Source organism: Spermophilus citellus (assembly GCF_964194105.1).
Source record: "Spermophilus citellus genome assembly, chromosome: 10".
Lineage (NCBI taxonomy): Eukaryota > Metazoa > Chordata > Mammalia > Rodentia > Sciuridae > Spermophilus > Spermophilus citellus.
In genome coordinates this window covers 32352416-32371572 of record NC_138197.1, presented here as the reverse complement: position 1 = coordinate 32371572, position 19157 = coordinate 32352416, and the positions used below count along the sequence as shown (strand labels likewise).

The following is a 19157-nucleotide window of genomic DNA, read 5'->3' as shown; positions in this document are numbered from 1 at the left end:
AATAGTGGTTGCATATTTTCCCTTTGATTTATTTCTATGTACTTGAAGATTTTTGATGTCATTGTAAATGGTATTACTTTGTGTGCATATAATTTATAATTTGACAGATCAATTTTATAAGATATAATTACAAAACAGTATATTAAGTCGATTTTAAGCATACAGTTTAATTAGAATTGACACATTTTAAGTACTACATTGAAATCACAGAACATTTCTTTTATCAAAAATTTTCTTCATGCCATTTTGCAGCTAATTTCCCTCACTGTTAGCTCCAATATCCAGCATATCACTTATTGGATTTGTTATTATATAATGACTTTGTTTATTGTAAAATTTCATATAAGTAGAACTAAACAGTATGTACTGTTTCTCTGAAACAGTATACATCTGTTTCTCAACAAGATATTTTTTAAGATTCACCTATGTCATTGCATGTGTCAATATTTTATTCCTGCTTATGTTATCCAGTCCCAAAAAAGAATGAAATATTGCCAGTTGTCACAACATGGATGAGCCTCAAGGACATTATGCTAAGTGAAATAAGCCAGACAGGGCAAGAAAAATATTGCATGATCTCTCTATAATGTAGAATCTACCAAAAAAACAAATTTATATAGACAAGAATCAATATAGTATTTAGGGGTGGGGAGATAAGGGGGTAATGTTGAAATGTAGGTGAGAGGATACACAGCAGCAGATATGTAACATGAACAAGTCTAGAGCTCTCACATACAACATGAGGATATAGATAATAAAATTGTGCTATTTCATGGATTCATTCGAAATGAGTAGATTTTAGCTTCTCTTGCCAAAAAAAAAAAAATCAAAACAAAATTTGGGTAAGTATGTGGTTTATTGGTTATGATACTTTGCTTCACTATAGTAAATATATGTGTGTGTATACTACGTGTGTGTGTGTATAATTTACCATGGCATCATGTTATATACATTAAATATATAGAATAACATTTATTTTAAAATACTTTATTCATTTTTGCATAATAACTACTTATTTATCCATTCACCTATTATGGAACAGCTGAGTGACATCCTAGTTTCATTATTTTTTTTAAGATGCTACATTTTATTTATTTTTTCTTTTTTTCTTTTTTTTATTGGTTGTTCACAACATTACAAAGCTCTTGACATATCATATTTCATACATTAGATTAAAGTGGGTTATGAACTCCCAATTTTACCCCAAATGCAGATTGCAGAATCACGTCGGTTACACATCCACAATTTTACATAATGCCCTATTAGTAACTGTTGTATTCTGCTACCTTTCCTATCCCCTACTATCCCCCCTCCCCTTCCCTCACATCTTCTCTCTCTACCCCATCTACTGTAATTCATTTCTCTCCTTGTTTATTTTCCCATTCCCCTCACAACCTCTTATATGTAATTTTGTATAGCAATGAGGGTCTCCCTTCATTTCCATGCAATTTCCCTTTTCTCTCTCTTTCCCTCCCATCTCATGTCTCTGTTTAAAGTTAATCTTTTCTTCCTGCTCTTCCTCCCTACTCTGTTCATAGTTGCTCTCATTATATCAAAGAAGACATTTGGTATTTGTTTTTTAGGGATTGGCTGCTAGTTCATTATTATAAGAAAAAAGTTTAAAACATTCATGTCATACCTTTCATTGCTTTGGAGTATTATTGAAATTGTCACATCATATTGTCAGTGTGTGTGTGTGTGTATTTTTTTTAAGTAACAGTTGGAGGTTTTCAAAGTTAATACTACCATTCCCATTACTACAAACCCTCTCCAATTCTTGCTATTTATTCTTTTTGAAATTCTTTTTTTTCTGTCCTGGTGAAATTTTCTTTGTATTAATCCCAGATTTATTACATACATTCATTGCATAAACAGTACTTGTGCTTAGTGCATATTGAGGGTTGAGCAAGAAAAAAAAAGTCTTGATTGAAATTCAAGAAAGCTGGGGAAAAAAAACAAAATTAGTAAAGATAATACTAGAGAATGAAATTCTTTCCCATCTATGTATGATATATCAAAGTATACAAGTGCATTCTACTGTCATGTATAACTAATTAAAACAAAAATAAAAAGAAAGAAAAGAAAAGAAAAGTAATTCTTATGAATATGTTTAATTCTCTGTGAATCTAACTTGTTCTCCCTTAGTTCCTAATGGTTTTGACTACCTTTTGTGTCTTCACTGGTCATTATTTTTTACTTAGGAAGGGAGGCATAACATGAGAGTTTGATTCTTGACTCCTGTTAGATTCCAGTGACCTATATGATTATCCTTAGGCCAATACCATACTGTTTCAATATGGTATGTTTATAGCAGATATTGAAATAGGTGGTCTGATGTACTTTTTTCAGAAAAGATTATTAAGCTTTCTGATTTTTGTTGCTACAATGATTAATTTTTATTTTGAGCTTATGTCTCACAGCTTTATGAGTACTAGCAGATATTTGCAGATTCCTATTTTCACATACACAATCATATTGTCTGAAAATAAAATCAAATTTATTTATTTACTCCTTATTTTACAAGCTGTATGCCTTTTCCTGCTTTTTCTTGCCTTTGTATGGCCTCTAACACAAGAAATGGAATTTTTAAGAATGTTGTTATAGCTTAATGAGATTCTTTGTTATTCTTACTTTCCTGAGAATTTTTATTATAAATGGAAACTGAACTTTTCTAAATGTTTTCTGTCTATTGAAACAATCATGCATTTTTCTCATCTATTTTACTAATATGGTAAATTACTTTCATTTAATTTTGTAAAAATAATTAGCATTGCATTCCTGGGTAAACCCCATTTGGTCCTGGTGCATTATTCTGTTTATGTATTGTTAAGTATGCTTTGCTGTGTTCTGCTGAAGATTCTTGTGTCTATATTCATGATGAGTATTGTTTTGTAGTTAATTTATTTTCTTCTGATGCCTTGATTTTGATATTATATCTTATTGAGATCATAAAATAAATTATAAAGTGTTTCCTTTTCTTTTCTGAAAAACAAAACTAAACCCAGAAGTCATATAATGTTCTTTTCTATGAGGTATAATTCACCACTGAAGGCTTCTGGCCCTGGGGATTTTTTGTGGGGGAATTTTAAATAATAATTCAATTTGGTTATAAATTTGCTATGGTAGTTATTTTTAACATATAAAAACATAAACTATATACATAATTATGGGATACAGGTGTGACTTATTATATATATATATTGCAATGTTTAAATCAGATTAAACATCTGTCTCCTCAAATATTTATAATTTCTTTGTGGTAAAACCTTTCAAAATCCATACTTTGAGCTTTTTGAAATATACAGCACATTAACATTATTGATAGTCACCCTACTGTTCAAGAGCACAACAGAACTTCTTTCTCCTATCTAGCTACTTAACCTGTAGTCTTTTCATCTGCCTTTTCCTGTCATCCCCTCTTTCCCATGCCTACAATCTTTCCAGCTGCATCTAACCTACTCTTCAATGAGACTGACTTTTTTATAGTGCTCATATCAGAAAGCTCACATGGCACTTACCTTCTGTACTCCACCTGTTTCACTAATTATGTCTAGCTGCACCCATGCTTTTGCAAATGGTAAGATTTCATGTTTTTTATGCCACATAATATTCTGTTATGCATATACACATTTTCCACGTGCTCACACTTGTTAGTTTTTGTATGTTTAATAATAGCCATTCTTACTAGAATACAGCAATATTTGGTTGTGATTTGGTTTGCTTTTCCTTGAAGATTAGTGATGTTGAGCATATTTTCATATGCCTGGTGGTCCATTGTATATATTTTGAGAAATATCTGTTTAGATATACCACCCATATTTTATCACCCATTGTATATATAATGTGCTATATATAATATAATATAATATAATATAATATAATATAATATATATATATATATCTTTTTAGATTTTTCTGGATATTTGTATAATTTACAAATATTTTCTCCCATTATGTCGATTGCCTCTCACTCTGTTGAATGTTTCCTTTGCAATGTGGAAGACTTTAGCTTTTCTGTAAATCTTATGTGTCTATTTTTTATTTTTCTTTCTGTTCTTTTGATGTCTATCTAAGTTTCTTGCCCAACTCTGTTATTTTAAGAATTTCTCCTAAGTTTTTCTGTAGTAGTTTCATAGCTTGCATTTACGTATTTAATTTGCTTTAAGATGATTTTTATATCTGGTGAGAGGTAAGGATCTAGTCTTATTCCTTTGGATGAGGATATCTAGTATTCTATCACCATTTATAGAAAAGACTGTCTTTTCTCCAATGCATGTTTTTAGTACCTGTATCCAAAGTCAGTTGACTATGGATGTATGAATTTACTTGTGGGCTATGTGTTCTATTTTCTTTCTTTTTTTATTTGTTCTACTTAGTTGTACATGACAGCAGAATGTACTGTTCATACACAAATGGAGTGCAACATTCAATTCTCTGGTTGTACATGATGTAGAGACACACCATTCATGCAATTTTACATGAATCAGGGTAATGATGTCTATTCTGTTGTTCTGTGTTTCTCTTTTTATGCCTATATCATTGTTTTTTTTTTTATTACTGCAGCTTAATAGTACATTTAGAAGTTGAGTACTGAAATAAATCCTGCTTTGGTCTTTTTGCTCAAAATGGCTTTGCCTATTCAAGGTTTTTGGTTGTTGTTGTTGTTGTTGTTATTCTATGTCCATTTTAAGATTGTTTTTTCTAGTTCTGTGAAGAATGCCTCTGGTATTTTGAAAGAGATTGGCTTGAATCTGTAGTCTGCTTCAGATAGCATAGACATTTTAACAATGTTGACTCTTGGTCTCTAAACATGGCATGACTTTCCACTTTGTGTTTTTCTATATGTCCTCTTCAAAATCTTTCATTAATGTTTTATAATTTTTATTACAGAAATATTCTCCTTCTTTAGTCGAATTTATTCCTAAGTATTTTCATAGCTATGATAAATGGAATTGATTCTTTATTATGTTTCAGATATTTCACTATTGGAAAACGACAAGACTACGAATTTTTCTGTATTAATTGTATATCCTGCAAATTTGCTGAACTCATTTTCTAGTTTTAATTGTTGTTGATGATGGAATCTTTCAGGTTTTCTGTATTAAGATCTTGTGATCTGCAAACAGTAACAATTTAACAGCCTCTTTTGCAATTTGTATTCCCTTTATTGTTTTCTCTTACCTGGTTGCTCCAGCTAGGATTTCAGTACTAAGCAGAAAAAAAGTGATAAAAGTGGGCATTTTCATTTTGTTCTAGATGTTAGCAAGAAAGATTTTTAGTTCTCCCATTCAGTAACATTTCACCTGTTGGTATATTATGAATAGCCTTTATTATGTTGAAGGATGTTTCTTCTATTCCTAATTTATTCAGATTTTTTATTGTAAAGTGATGCTGAATTTTATTCAAGGCCTTTTTTGCATTTGTTATTGTATACTTTTAATATCATATGATTTTGTCTTTTTGTCCATTATGTTGATGTGTTGTATCATGTTTACAATCTTGGGTTTGCTGAACCATATTTGCTTCCCCAGGATAAATCTCATTTGAGTATAGTACTAATCTTTTTAAATGCTGTTAGGTTTTCTAGTATTTTGTTGAGAATTTTATCATCTATAATTATCAAAGATGTTGGACCTGCAGCTTTTCTTTTTGTGTGTGTGTTTCCTTGTCTAATGTTGATATGAGGGAATTCTGACCTCTGAGAATGAGTTTGGAAGAATTTTCTTGTCTATTTTTGAAATGATTTTAACAGCATTGGTATTAATTCTTCTTTACATACTTGGGGGTAACTCAGTACTGAAGTCATATGACCCATGGGATTTTCTTTAATGGGAGGCTTTTAATTAATAATTAAATTATTACTCATTATTGTGTATCTTCATGTATTCTATTTCTTCGTGATTAATATTGATAAGGTGTATGTGTTGAAGAATTTCTTGATTTCTTGTAAGTTACCAAATTTGTTAGCATATAGTTTTTATAATAATTTCTAATGATCCTTTGTATTTCTTTGGTGTCCATTGTAATGTCTACCTTTTAGTCTCTGATTTTATTTGACTCTTCCCCCCTCCCCCACCCTAGTCTAGCTCTCAATTTTTTAAATATTTATGAAGAACCCACTCCTAGTTGTGTTGATATTTTAGTCTCTACTTCATTTATTCCAGCTTTGGTCTTTGTTCTGTCTTTCTGCTAATATTGAATTAGATTTTCTTTTACTTCTTTGAGACACAATTATATTTAATATTTTTCTGGTTTTGTTTTTATTTTTGATGTAGGCATTGATTAATATAATCTTTCCTCCTTGAGATACCTTGCTATATCTCATTTGTTTTGATATGTTGTGACTCCATTTTGATCTGTTTTAAGAAAATATTGAAGTTCCTTTATGATTTCTTCTTTGACCATTGGTTGTTCAAAGTAAGATTTATTTTCTCAATGTATTTTATAATTTCCACCCATAAAATATCCCTATGTGTTATTTATTTTCTTTTGTTGCCTTGAAAAACTTATCTTTAATCTTTTAATACTGTTCCAAATTTCCCTTAAGCTTTCTTCCTTCCTCTTCATTATCTTTTCTTTCTCTCCTCTAACTCTGTCTTTTCAAATAATCTGTCTTTGAACTCACTAATTTTTTTTTCTTTTGTGGGTATTCTGCCATCTCTCATGGTTTTAGATTCACTTAGTTTATTTTTCATCTCAAGGATTTCTGCTTGCTTTTAAAAAAATCTATCTCTGTAAATTTCTGTTGGAATATTAACTTATTTCTCTGTCTTTCTGAAAGCTCATTGAGTTTCATTAAAATAGTTGTTCATATTTCCATCCAAGATATTGTAAATGGTTAGCATATAGTTACTTTCTGGCACATATTATGACCATTAGGTAAGGTTATACTTCCTGAGAAGTTCTTAATGCTTGGTAGTGTGTGGCATCACTTGTGTATTGAAGGATTAGGCATTTATTTCAGTCTTTCTAACCTTGATTTTAAAAGAACTTCATTAATATACACATTAATTATACCTATTAATGGGGTTCAATGTGACATCACCATGCATACACACATATAGTGTACACAAATGCTAACTAAGCAGATTGCATATTTCCTCTGAGCCTTCGGACATTTCTATTATTTTCAAACTAGGTAGAAACTTAGCCCATGTTTTCTTTACTCAATAATGAACAAAGGTCCAGATGCCCCATCCAGGGTCAGTAGCCTGCATTCAGATACTCTTGATATTACACTGGGCCCTGGGAAGAATCACTGTGGAGTGGCCAGCTCTAGGCTCTTAACCATAGATGGTGCCCATCTCCCTTTTACTTCCCAAGAAGGTAGTTATTCTCTTCATGTTGTTCTGTCTGAAGCTGGAGGAGGAATGGAGTGAGAAGTACTGTGGTGACTAACACTGCAATGCTATTTCACATGCTAAGGCCACAGCCAACACTGGGAGGAAAACCTAGACCAATACTCCTATGAGTGGATGAGTTGTGTACTGCCAAGGTGTATTCATGGCCTATGACTGCTGCAACCAGCCACACGGGATGCTGGCTGGAATAAAATCCAATAGACTGGAGCCATGTGTCTCTTCTCCATTCAGGGGCACTGGCCTAGGAAGAGGTACTATTAGGATCTGTCCAGTATTATATTTTACCTGTCTGACACTGAGTTCCAAGGCAAACTCCTGCTTCCTTACACCCAGAAAATGTAGGCTGGATCAACATCTGGTACCCAGTACTTATGTGTTGGTGAAAGCAGTCATTTGACTGCCAATGTTACCACTTACTTGGGCCCCATCTGAGTCTCACAGCCACAAGTATCTGCACAATCTCAGGGGTGTATCCAGGAGCTCCCAGTAACTTGTTCTGATATAGAACAAAACATGGATCCATTCTATTTAATGAGAAAATGTCTACCCTGAACTCTGCTAGGTCTGGAAGCTCTGTGTGTGAGCTCTGGCCTGAGTAGAGGGACCCTTTGGTTCTCCCTGGTGCTGGGTCTTACTATAGTGGACCCAGAACTGAGCTCCAAGTCTTGTGCTAGCTTTTCTTCCCTGCTTCCAGGAAAGTGGAGTCTTGCTACCTCCTCTGCTGCCCAAGGTTGGGGAAAGAGTGGTGAAGCACTGTTGGCTAAGGCAGTGCAAGAGAATCAGTTCCTGCAATGCAGGGGACTTGGGATATTGCCAGGCACTGAAGTTCACCATGGATGCTTGGTCTTGAAGTCTAAGATTCAGACTTTATTCCTTCTCCCTCCTTATGTAGGAGGCATCTCTCCAGGCTGCATTACTTGATTGGAGGGAGGGGGTGACATGAGTAACTCTTTTCTTCCTGCTTTATCCAATGCATCTTTTCTTATTATTATACTACAACCAAGCAATATATTCCCTTGCCTGGCTTACTCAACTCTTGTGAAAGTAGTCTGATGCATGAATATCTAATTAAATAGATGTGTCTATGGGGAGATAATCACTGAAAGTTCTTTGGCACCATTTTTTCCACCTCTTTGGGAGTGATTTTTTCTTTATTCTTTCTTGTCCCAGTTTTGGAAAATTATGTCTTTCTAGAAATTTATTTACTCCAAATAATTTGTCTAATAAATTAGCAAGAACTGAATTACAGCATTCTCTTATCAAGGATAATGGGTAATTGTTTGAAATGGAGTGCTACCCTCTTCGTCATTTATGATACTGCTAATTTGTGTCTTCTCTATTTTTCCTTGATCAGTCCAATTAATTAATGTGTCCAATTTTTCAATTTAATTGCTATTTTTGAAGAACAACAAAACTGCAACAGCAGGCATAATGACGTAGGAGTTCCATGCTCAGGTACTGTCATTGTACTGTCCGGTGTCTGGGAGAATGAAAAGTTCTAGATTAGAAGGCTTCTGATTTCTGGGGAACTAGGAGGTGGATGGGCTAGAAGGGACTCAGAAGTCTATCTGTAGACCAAGACTGCTCAGCTTCTGATTGTGATGAGCTTCACTTACTTCACTCTTGTGAGTCTCAACTACAGTTTTTCATTCTCCAGCTGTCTATCTTAAAAAGATAATGTATTTGAATATCTTCTCAATTAAAATTAACTTTATAATCTTTATAATCTTTTTCTTTTTTTCCATAGGCTGGGGCAGTAGATCAGTGGTAGAGTACTTGCCTCGCACATGTGAGGCCCTGGGTTCAGCCTCAGCACCACATAAAAATAAATAAATAAATAAAAGTTTACTATAATCCAAATCATCTGCAAGTCAATACATACAAATTCTTGGAGACAACAAGCCTGTTAGAAGAAAGGACTAGAATGCGGCTGTGCTTTTCTCAGTTGAAGTGTTTCCATATGTGTAGCCTGGGACACTGTTTTGCACTAGGCTAGCCGGTGTATAGGCACAGAGGATATCAATAAACAAATCACAGAGAAATTTATGGATTACTACAAAATCACAAGTCATAAAAATTTCAGAGAAAATTCAGAGAAAAGAATACATAGGAGAATTACTGTTGGAGAGCTCTGAGCTGTGGATTCTCCTTTCATCTTTACTACAATCAATTCTCTTCATTTTTTTAACACAACATCTTTATAAACTCAAATTGGAAGGGACACTCAGCCATGTGTTTTCAAGTCAATGTTGGGTTCAATAAAATATCATTATGTATGTGTTTTGATAAGAAATGACAGTTTCTACCTGCTTCTGCCCATCTGATCTTAATTTTTTTATTTAGTTAATTTGTCATGTGATCCCTCCTCTTTACACACCATGTAATTTTTTTTCCATATTTTTATTGGTGGATTATAATTGTACATAATAGGTCTGGGGATAGAGCTCAGTTAGTAGACGCTTCCCTCACATGCACAAAGTCCTGGGTTCAAATATTTACAGATCCCAAAGAAAGCATTGGAAGGACTCAAAGGAGAGGTATTTTATTACTTACTCACTCCTTATATATTTAGTATATAAAAAAATACTAAATATTCAAGTTCATATATCCCATTTTCAAAGCCTGAATTCTTCCTTGAAGGCCTAATGTTACATTTCCTAAGCAATCCAATGATACTTTCAAGTGAATTTTTTATTTGATTCATTGTGCCTTTAATTTCAGTACTTCTTATTTCTTTTCATTAGCTCTATAACTTTATTGAAATAGTCTTTAATCGCCTTTATTTGCTCTCTTAATTCACTCCTTAATTCACTTTTTTATTTCATTGAACATTTTAATATTAGTTTTCTATCATTTTTCTCTGGAATTTAATCCACTTCCATATATGTGAGATCCTTTGTAGGGATATTGTGAATTTGGAGGAGAGATTTGTTTGCTTGTTTCCTCATGTTTTCATAGTCTTAGACCTGTTCATTAATTGAGATGGATTCCCCTCCCTCTTTTATATACATTTCCTTCTGTGTATGGTTATCTTTTTTTGTTCTGGTATTTTCTCTCTGTTTTTGATGTTTTTGATAAATGACTAGGTTTCCAGGATCTGAAGTCCCCTCTAGTTGTTCCTCCTATGGAATGGCTATTGGTTTGGGGGTTTGATCTCCCCAATCTCATTGTTGGGGTATTGTTGAGGCTCAGGTGGAGCTAGAATGTGTGCAGGGTGAGATTTGCTGTTACCTGGCTGAGTTTTAAATATTGCTGGGCAGAAGGATCTCTACTCTGTGAATTTTATTTTTCCTAGTTACTTTCTTTAGCTAGGAAAAGTACTAATGTTAGCAACAGGTCTACAGTCTTAAGATAAATGTCAGGTGTTTACTCTGACATCCATAATGTTAATGATGACCTATATAGGCGTCATGGGGTTAGCATTTAACATCATTAGAACAATAGAAAACTGTGACATAAATCAAGCATTAAACAACAGGTGACTACTGTGTCATCCACAGTATGAATAATCACAATAAGATGAATGGGGAAGGAATTACATAAACTATATAATTCTATTAAATAGTAGATTTACAGATTTTTTATGTGAAGGGACAATATGTTAGGAAAGTGTTTTAGTCAGCTTTTTCACTACTGTGACTAAAGGACCTGACCAGAACAACTATAGGGCAAGAAAAGTTTATTTAGGGTCCCACAGTTTCAAGGTCTCAATCCATAGACAGCACACTCCACTCCTAGGGGCTCAGGGTAAGGCAGAACAACATGGTGGAAAAGTGTGGCCGAGGGCAACCATTCACTTAATGATCAGAAAGCTGAGATAGAGACTCCACCCTCCAGAAAGAAAATATATATCCCAAAGCCATCCCCCAGTGAACCACTTCCTCCAGCCACACCCCACCTAGCTCCAGTCTCCACTCAGTTAATCCCATCAGGGATTCATTTACTGATTAGGTTAAGGCTATAACCCAATCATTTTTCCTCCAAACCTTCTTGCATTGCCTCACATATGAGCTTTTGGGGCATGCCACATCTAAACTATAACATTCGTCCCCTGGTTCCCAAAAGCTCACACTCATCTGACAATGCAAAATACATTTAGTACATTCCCGGAGTTCCTATGATCTCAATAGTTCTGAAATTGCTCAAAGTTCAAGTCCTAAGTCTTCTCTGAGGCTCAAGGCAATCTTGCATTATGAGCTCCTATAAAATTAAAAGCAATTTACAAGTATCTAATATATAATGGTACAGAGTAAATATTTCCATTCATAAATTTATGGGCATAGAAAAAGAAAGACCAGAATTATTGAGCTGGGCAAATCAGTCTGTAGCTCCATATCCGGTATCTGGGGCACATTGGCATTGTGATGTTCTCTCCAAAGGACTTGTGTAGACCAGAGAAAGTTTGAAATATTTGTAAAAGTGAACAGAGGAGAAGCAGGAGATAGGTAGCAGATGTCTTCTGTAAAGAAGGAGGAATAAAAACTTAATTGAAAGTAATAAAAAATGAGAGGAAGGGGGAACAGGAATATGTGGCTATTAATCAGTGAAGAGAGTGATGATGGTGCAATAAGGAAAAAAGTCAAGGTATGAACAAACGAAAGTTAAGACCAAAACAACTCGAATGTATGATGATATCCCACCAAGGTTAAATAATAAGCAAGTGAAGATGGAAACAATTAATATGAAAGTGAAATTATGTGAATTTTACTTTATATGAATATGTGTGTGTATCTCCTATCCACACAGTGAGAACCCCCCTCATACATACATATACATACACAAAATATCTCACAAAATGGAAAAAGAGTAAAAAATAATAAAACATAATGAAATAATATTTGAAAAAAAATTTAAAGTTAAAATTTTTTACAAAAGATTTGGGGAATATGGAGAAAAAAGAAATAAGAAAAAAATTTAAAAAGAGTAAAATAAGAAATAAAGGGCTTATTTCCACTGAGGTTATCATAACTGCTCACAGGGATGGATTTTCATTCTTTGTATTTATTTCTGGGCTTTGCAACCCTTGGATCAAGTTAAGTTTAGGTCTTTGTATTCCTCACCTAGCTGTCAGCCATTACAGCTAGGAGCCAAAGTTTGTTATAATAGCTCTGAGCTTCCCATCTTCTAGTATAGGGTGTAATAGACTTGGGAGTGCTAACAAAGGTATTTCTCTAGAGGGTGCAGTAGAGTTCTCAATTGGAAGTTCCAGTAGCTGGGGTTTACTTTTGGTTGACCTTTGGAGCTCTATGTTGGGTTTAATATTTGATCCATAACCCCTGTTGCTGGGGAGATGCAGGTCATTGCTGATGTCTAGGTCTCAGGGGCCTCCAGTAAAAACAACTTTTAGGTTGTAGCAACTTACACCTCCACAGGTTTCACATTCACCACTATGAATATGAACAACCAGGAATCAGCCCTGAAGTGTAGATGCTCCTGTGTGGCTGTTATTGGCATCTTCCAAGTACCTCTTATGGAGCACCAGCAATAAAGGGAGATTTCTCTCCTTAACTTGTGCAGCCTGTATGTTCCAGGTGCAATTTTTTCTTTGCACCTATTTCAGTCAGTCTGGTTCACTCTGGGGGTCATAATAGGCAAGTGCTGTGTTCCCTGGCAACTTCCTCTGCAAGTTCCCAATCTTCTGTCTCCATTTGCTGCCTTGAATTTCTTACAAATGGCTCCCATGCAGGTGACTTTAGTTCTCATTGAACTATCTGCCCATAGGCAGAGCGATTTAGGTTGATTTTCACTCAACCACTTCCTCCACTGATTCTGGGTTTCTTAAGATCAGTTTCCTAATCTATAGGCTCCCCCAGGACTTTTTTTTAACCACCATGGTTTCCTCTCTCTATCTGCATGTGTTTCACCCTCCCTTCAGCAGCCACCTCTGTGGCTATTGCCAGCCAAGCTGGAGTTTCTCTGATGTATTATTTCTGATATTATTTTCAAAGTTTCTGACTTTCTGTGTCTCTCTGGTTTCTTTTACTGTCCGTTATTAAGTTTCAGTGAATTCCCTTAGTTATCTGCCTCAATCAGGAGCAGTCTTTTAAGTCTAGTGCAAATGAACTGTGAAGGAACTGATTCCTTCCTCTAATCCACCTTCTATTTGTGTGGTGTGTGTGTGTGTGTGTGTGTGTGTGTGTGTGTCTTTCTCTCTTTCTCTCTCTTTCATGACATATTTTTAAAGTGTTGAATTTGATTTTCAAGCACCTTATTCAGGATTTTTGCATCTATATTCATTAAGGATACTTGGCTATATTTTTCTTTTTGTTCTTGTCATGTTTTTATCAAATTTTGGTGGCTTCACAGAATGAGTTTGGAAGAGTATCTTTTCTTTATGTTTTATGGACTTGTTTGAAGAGCATTGGTTTTAGTTTTTAAAAGTGGCAGGCAAGTTCTTCTATCCTGAACTTTTCTTCATTGGAAGACTTTGTTACTGTTTGAATCTCATTTCTTATTATTGATCTGTTTAGATTTTTTTGTATTCTCATACCTCAATTTTGGTAGGACATATACGTCTAGGAATTTGTTTACTTGATCTAAATTTATAATTATTTGTAAAATAGCTTTTCAAAATATTTTCTAGGGATTGCCTGTATGTCAATGCTGCCTATTTTAATATCCCCTTTCCATCTCTAATTTTACATGCTTGCATTTTCCCACTCTGTCTTTTGGCTAGTTTTGTTAAAGGTGTGCCAATTCTGTTTATTTTTTGAAAGGAAAAACTCTTTGTTTTATTGATCCTTTCTATTGCTCTTTTTGTTCCTTATTCATCTATTTCAGTTCTGATTTTTTAGGATTTATTTCCTTTTACACAATTTAGGTTTCATTTGTTTTTGTTTTCTAGGACATTGAGGTACAATATTACATTATTTATTTGAAATTTCTCCATTCTTTTTTTTAATGTGTGTACTCATAGTTATAAATGATGTTTTTACTACTGCTTTCACTGTATCCCACAAATTGTGATATTTTGTGTTTCTATTTCAATTCAATTCTATGATTTTTTTAAATTCAGGCCACAGATATTTTCGATAATCTATTGTTTATTCAAAGGTATATTATTTAATATGTATGTGTTTGTGTAATTTCTCTTACTGTCAATTTCAGTTTCATTATGTCATAATTTTTATATAGTAGTCCATTAAAATGCAATAAATTATTTACATTTTTTGCATTGGTTAATGCTTACTTTAAGTCCAAAACTATAATGTATCTTAGAAAATGCCACAATGTACAAATTAAAATAATGTGTATTGTCCAGCTGTTGGGTGGAATACTCTATACGTGTTACAGCCACTTGATGTATAATGTAATCTAACCTTATGTTTGCTTGTTGATGTCTTGTCTGGATGACCAGTGTATTAGTGAGAATGACATATTAAGATACCACTAGCATTTTGCTCAAGTTTATTTTCCCTTTATATCCTATAAGATTTGTTTTATAAAATTCTGTGTTCTATTACGTATGCATTTATAATCATTATATCTTCAACTTACCACTATGTAGTTACCTTCTTTGTCTCTTCTGATTTTGAAGTGTGCTTTTCATATATGATCATATATGGTCACCATCATGACTAAGAAAGAAGAAAAAAAAACAACAATAACAACAACATAAAATTAACAAGCTACATAAATACAGTAATAATCATTTATACTCCACAACAACTAAAATAGAAGTAACCATGAATAAGGGGGAAAATAAATTAATAAGAGTAAAAAGTTAATAAAAAAAATTAATTCAAGAAGGAAAATAAATAGGAGGGAATATTTGGAATGGGAAAAAGAAAATGTATGTGAAGAAACAGAAAAATGAGAAATAAAAAAAGAGAAAATCCCTTTAAAGACTTTTTAAAATAAATCAATATTTTAAAAAAAAATAAGATATAAATAATAGTTTAATATAATAAGATATAAATAATTTTAAATGTGTCAAAAATTCTTCCCAGGTAAAATATTTACACTGGAGACACCTCTTTGCAGGTGAGCTAACATTTGAATGCACCAGGTATGTGGGGTTAGTAGCCTACAAAAGAAACCAATTGTAGTTCCTCTCTCTTCCCACCAAATGTTCTGGGATTTGGTGTGGTATGCTGGCTGCACTGTGCTCCTCATTTCCTGGAGGGTAAGGGAAGGTTGATGGGGTTGGCCATCACACCACAGGGATTTTGTTAGCAAACCTGGGGAGCATTGCAAAACAGAAGTCAAAGTCACCACAAGCCATTCTTTAAGTGCTTTGTGAATCCAACTGGTGGGCAACACTGGCACACACTTGTTCCAGAGGCCTCTAGTCATTGCTTATGGAAGTGTCCTAGTCATGGTGAATCCTTGAATGCCTGTGAAAAGTGGTGTAAGCAATCAAACCACTGAGCTCCACCCTGGGAGGGGATATGGGAATGGGGCGAATCATCAGATGTATTCTCTGAGCTCTCTCCCCTGTGTGCAAGCACATGTGAATGGAATCACTCTTCTTCACAGAGGGAAAGACCACTTCCTAATGAGGCTTCCAGGCCCTTCCCTGCCAATCAATCCTCTCAGTATGTTTGCAACAGGCACTCTCCCTATCTGAGACTGTAGAGTGCTAACATTCCCCCCGCCACCACTGTAGCAAGGTGACCCAGGGACCCTGAATTGACCTATATTTTCTAATCCCTGCACAGTTTATTCCCTACAATAGGCCCTTTCTCAAGATGGCTTCTGGTGGGGCTGGGGATGTGGCTCAAGTGGTAGCGTGCTCGCCTGGCATGCACACAGCCCTGGGTTTGATCCTCAGCACCACGTACAAATAAAGATGTTTATTGTGCCACTGAAAACTAAAAAAATAAATATTATAAAATTTTTTTTAAAAAAGATAGCTTCTGATTATAGCACTATGAGAGCTCGTTGAGCATTGTCATTAATTCTCTAAAACTCTGTTGTTGTGCAGGAGGAGTCTCTCTCAGAACAATTCTCCAAACTTGATCTAAAGCTTATAAGAATCATGTGTTTCTCCCACAACTAAGGCTGCTGCTCTGCTGACACCATGTGGGTTGTCTGCACTCTCCAGCTTACCTTATGCTTGCAGGTTGCCTCCCTCACCAAGCAGCTGAAGTTGATCTTGTAAATTACTTTGTACTTTTTTATGGGCTGCCTTAATGCTTCTCTGGATTATTCAGAATTCTAATAATTTCTTTAATTAGTTCCAAGTCCTCTCTTTCTCTTCTTAGAATACAGTTTCCACTGTGTTCCCTGATTCTTTTCGTTCTCAGAGTCACAACAAAGGTAATTCTATTCTGCAATTTCCCTCCCTCATTAAGAACTCCTACTTTTGAATAATAACAACTCCTGACAGGAAATCCAAGCCATTATTTTAAAAAGTAACGTTCAATGATTCCTAGTGGCATCTGAGCAATGTCAGCATCTGACATCATATTTTTGGTAGGTTGCACAGTCTACCTAAAGTGAACACAGATTTGAAATAAAATATTCAGATCTGAACTCTGAAATGTAGAATCATTAGTGAAATATTTTGAAGGAAACCATAATCTGCCTTGTGATCCATTCATTTTCAGTCTTAATATCTATATAATTATGTATTTCCCTGGATTCATAGCAGTCACCTGAGACTTCTGATGATCTCATCCCCATTTCTTACTCCATCTGCTGTGCTCTCATTCTTCCAAATCTCAAACCATTGACACTTGAGCATGCATGCTTTATTAGAAACCATTTCAGATGCTGGCACATTACATTGAATCTCAGAGATCATTCACACACACACACAAAAAAAATTCTTTCAACTTCTCAAAGTAGGAATCCTGACATTTCTGGAAACATTTTATCACACCTTATGAAGAACTCTACCAACAACAACTTTACCTCTGATAGGACCTAACTTCTACTTGAGACTACTTATTAGATTACAATGAGTTTAATTCCTTTTTTTTTTTTTACACAATTAATTTTCCTACTTGTTTTGGTAGGAACTGAGACCTAGTTGCTGCCCAGATATGACAATGCCATGTCTTACGCAGCAAAACTCTGCATTCTGAAAGCTTAGTTTGTGGGAGGGAGTAGAACCCTTCTCATTCTCTTTGTAAATGCAAACCTTGACATGATTCTTTCTCCTCAGACACTCCACAGCTCCGCCTGGTGGATGGAGGCAGTCGCTGTGCAGGCAGAGTGGAGGTTTTTTACCAGCATTCCTGGGGCACTGTGTGTGACTACAGCTGGGACCTGAACGATGCCCATGTGGTGTGCAGACAAATGGGCTGTGGTGAGGCCCTCAATGCCGTGCACGAGGCACTCTTTGGGGAGGGATCAGGGCCCATCTGGCTGGATGACCTGAAGTGCACAGGAAAGGAATCCCATGTATGGAAATGCCCTTCTCTAGGCTGGGGACAACAACACTGCACACACAAGATGGACGCAGGTGTCATCTGCTCAGGTATGGCCAGTGAATTCCCAACTGTACTGGATAATAAAAAGTTCTAAATAAGTGAATGTCTTACCCTTGGGGGAGTAGGAAATGAACAGTCCAAGGAAGACAAAGAGGTTCTTTCACAGACCCTGAGTGTTCAAAATAGCTGCAAATGATGGGCTTCATTTGTCTCCCTTCTTGTAAACTTCAAATATTATCCTTTCCTTTCTCAATTCTCTTTCTTGATAAGATGGGTTTGTTATAGGATGATTCCACTTACAATCAATCTTCATAATTTTGTTTCTCTAATTTACTATTTTTAGGATTACACATAAATTACTATATACACCCAGTTTACAGCACTTTTCAAAAGACATGAAAAAATGAGGCTCTATTTTTCTCAGTTTAATTGAGTGTTTATATATGTATAGCCATAGCCAGAGATATTTTTGCACTGGGTTAATAGGTTTATGGGAACAGGGCTGGGATTGAACACCTCACAGGAGAATTTTAGATTACTGCAAAGTTGTAATTCTCCTTTCCAGATTCAGACTTCAGAATTCTTAACACATTGGCAGGAAAAGCCAGAGAACTGTGAATGAAATGCTCTGAGTCACAGGCTTTCCTTATTACTACAGTAATATTACTACAGTAGATTCTCTCTACATTTCCTTTTAAAAGCAACATCTGTATAAACTTATACTTAGGAAGGTTAATGTAACCCAGCCCTGGCTAATCAATGTTGAATGCCATAAAATATTAATGCATGTTTATTACAGCAAGAGATCATGTAGTTTAGGACCAGGATATTTATTCAGTGATCTCCCACAAATAACACTGAGTAAACTGCTATTCACACACCAAACTAGCTTGATATGAGACAATAAACCAGGTGAGTACCTGTTTTAGTATATTAAAAAGAAAGACATATTCAAAAAGGAGGAAGATTAAAAGTTTCCAACCTCAAGCAGCCCAGCATGAAGAGAGATGCATCCTTCTTTGGGACTGGAAAAGAAATTAAGCTCAGGCCATGGACATAAAATCTGGGACAAGTCCTGCCAGAATGAAACCTGGTGCCCTGAACTGTCCAACACTGGTTGTTATACCAGTGTGTTCAGACTGAGAATCTGGAACTGTGTTTAGTCAGGTAGCAAAGAGACTGTCTCCACCACCACTCCTCCAAGCTGCCTTGACAGAGGGAGAAGCAAGACTCCACTTGCTAAGGAGCAGGGCACAAGGCTGGCACAGGACTTTGTCTTGGAGCTCAGTGCCAGGCCCACCATGGTGATACTCAGCACTCTGTAGGAATTAGGGACAGAGCTCACAGGCAGAGTGAGACCTATGTGCTGGTGCGACAGACTCAAGAAGAACCTGTGGCTGGTTGCAGGAGTCTTGAT

The 19157-nt window shown here is 35.2% G+C and overlaps 1 protein-coding gene across 1 annotated transcript in view; it reads left to right on the top strand.

Moving 5' to 3' along the window:
- Window positions 1-19157, top strand: part of LOC308658147 (antigen WC1.1-like) — a gene marked incomplete at both ends in the record, with an annotated part of 116544 nt that overhangs the window by 3966 nt on the left and 93421 nt on the right. Inside the window, 2 exons of the mRNA XM_081310774.1 lie at window positions 16568-16622; window positions 17473-17787. Of these exons, the coding sequence (XP_081166900.1) occupies window positions 16568-16622; window positions 17473-17787 (370 nt within the window). The remainder of the gene's footprint in view (window positions 1-16567; window positions 16623-17472; window positions 17788-19157) is intronic.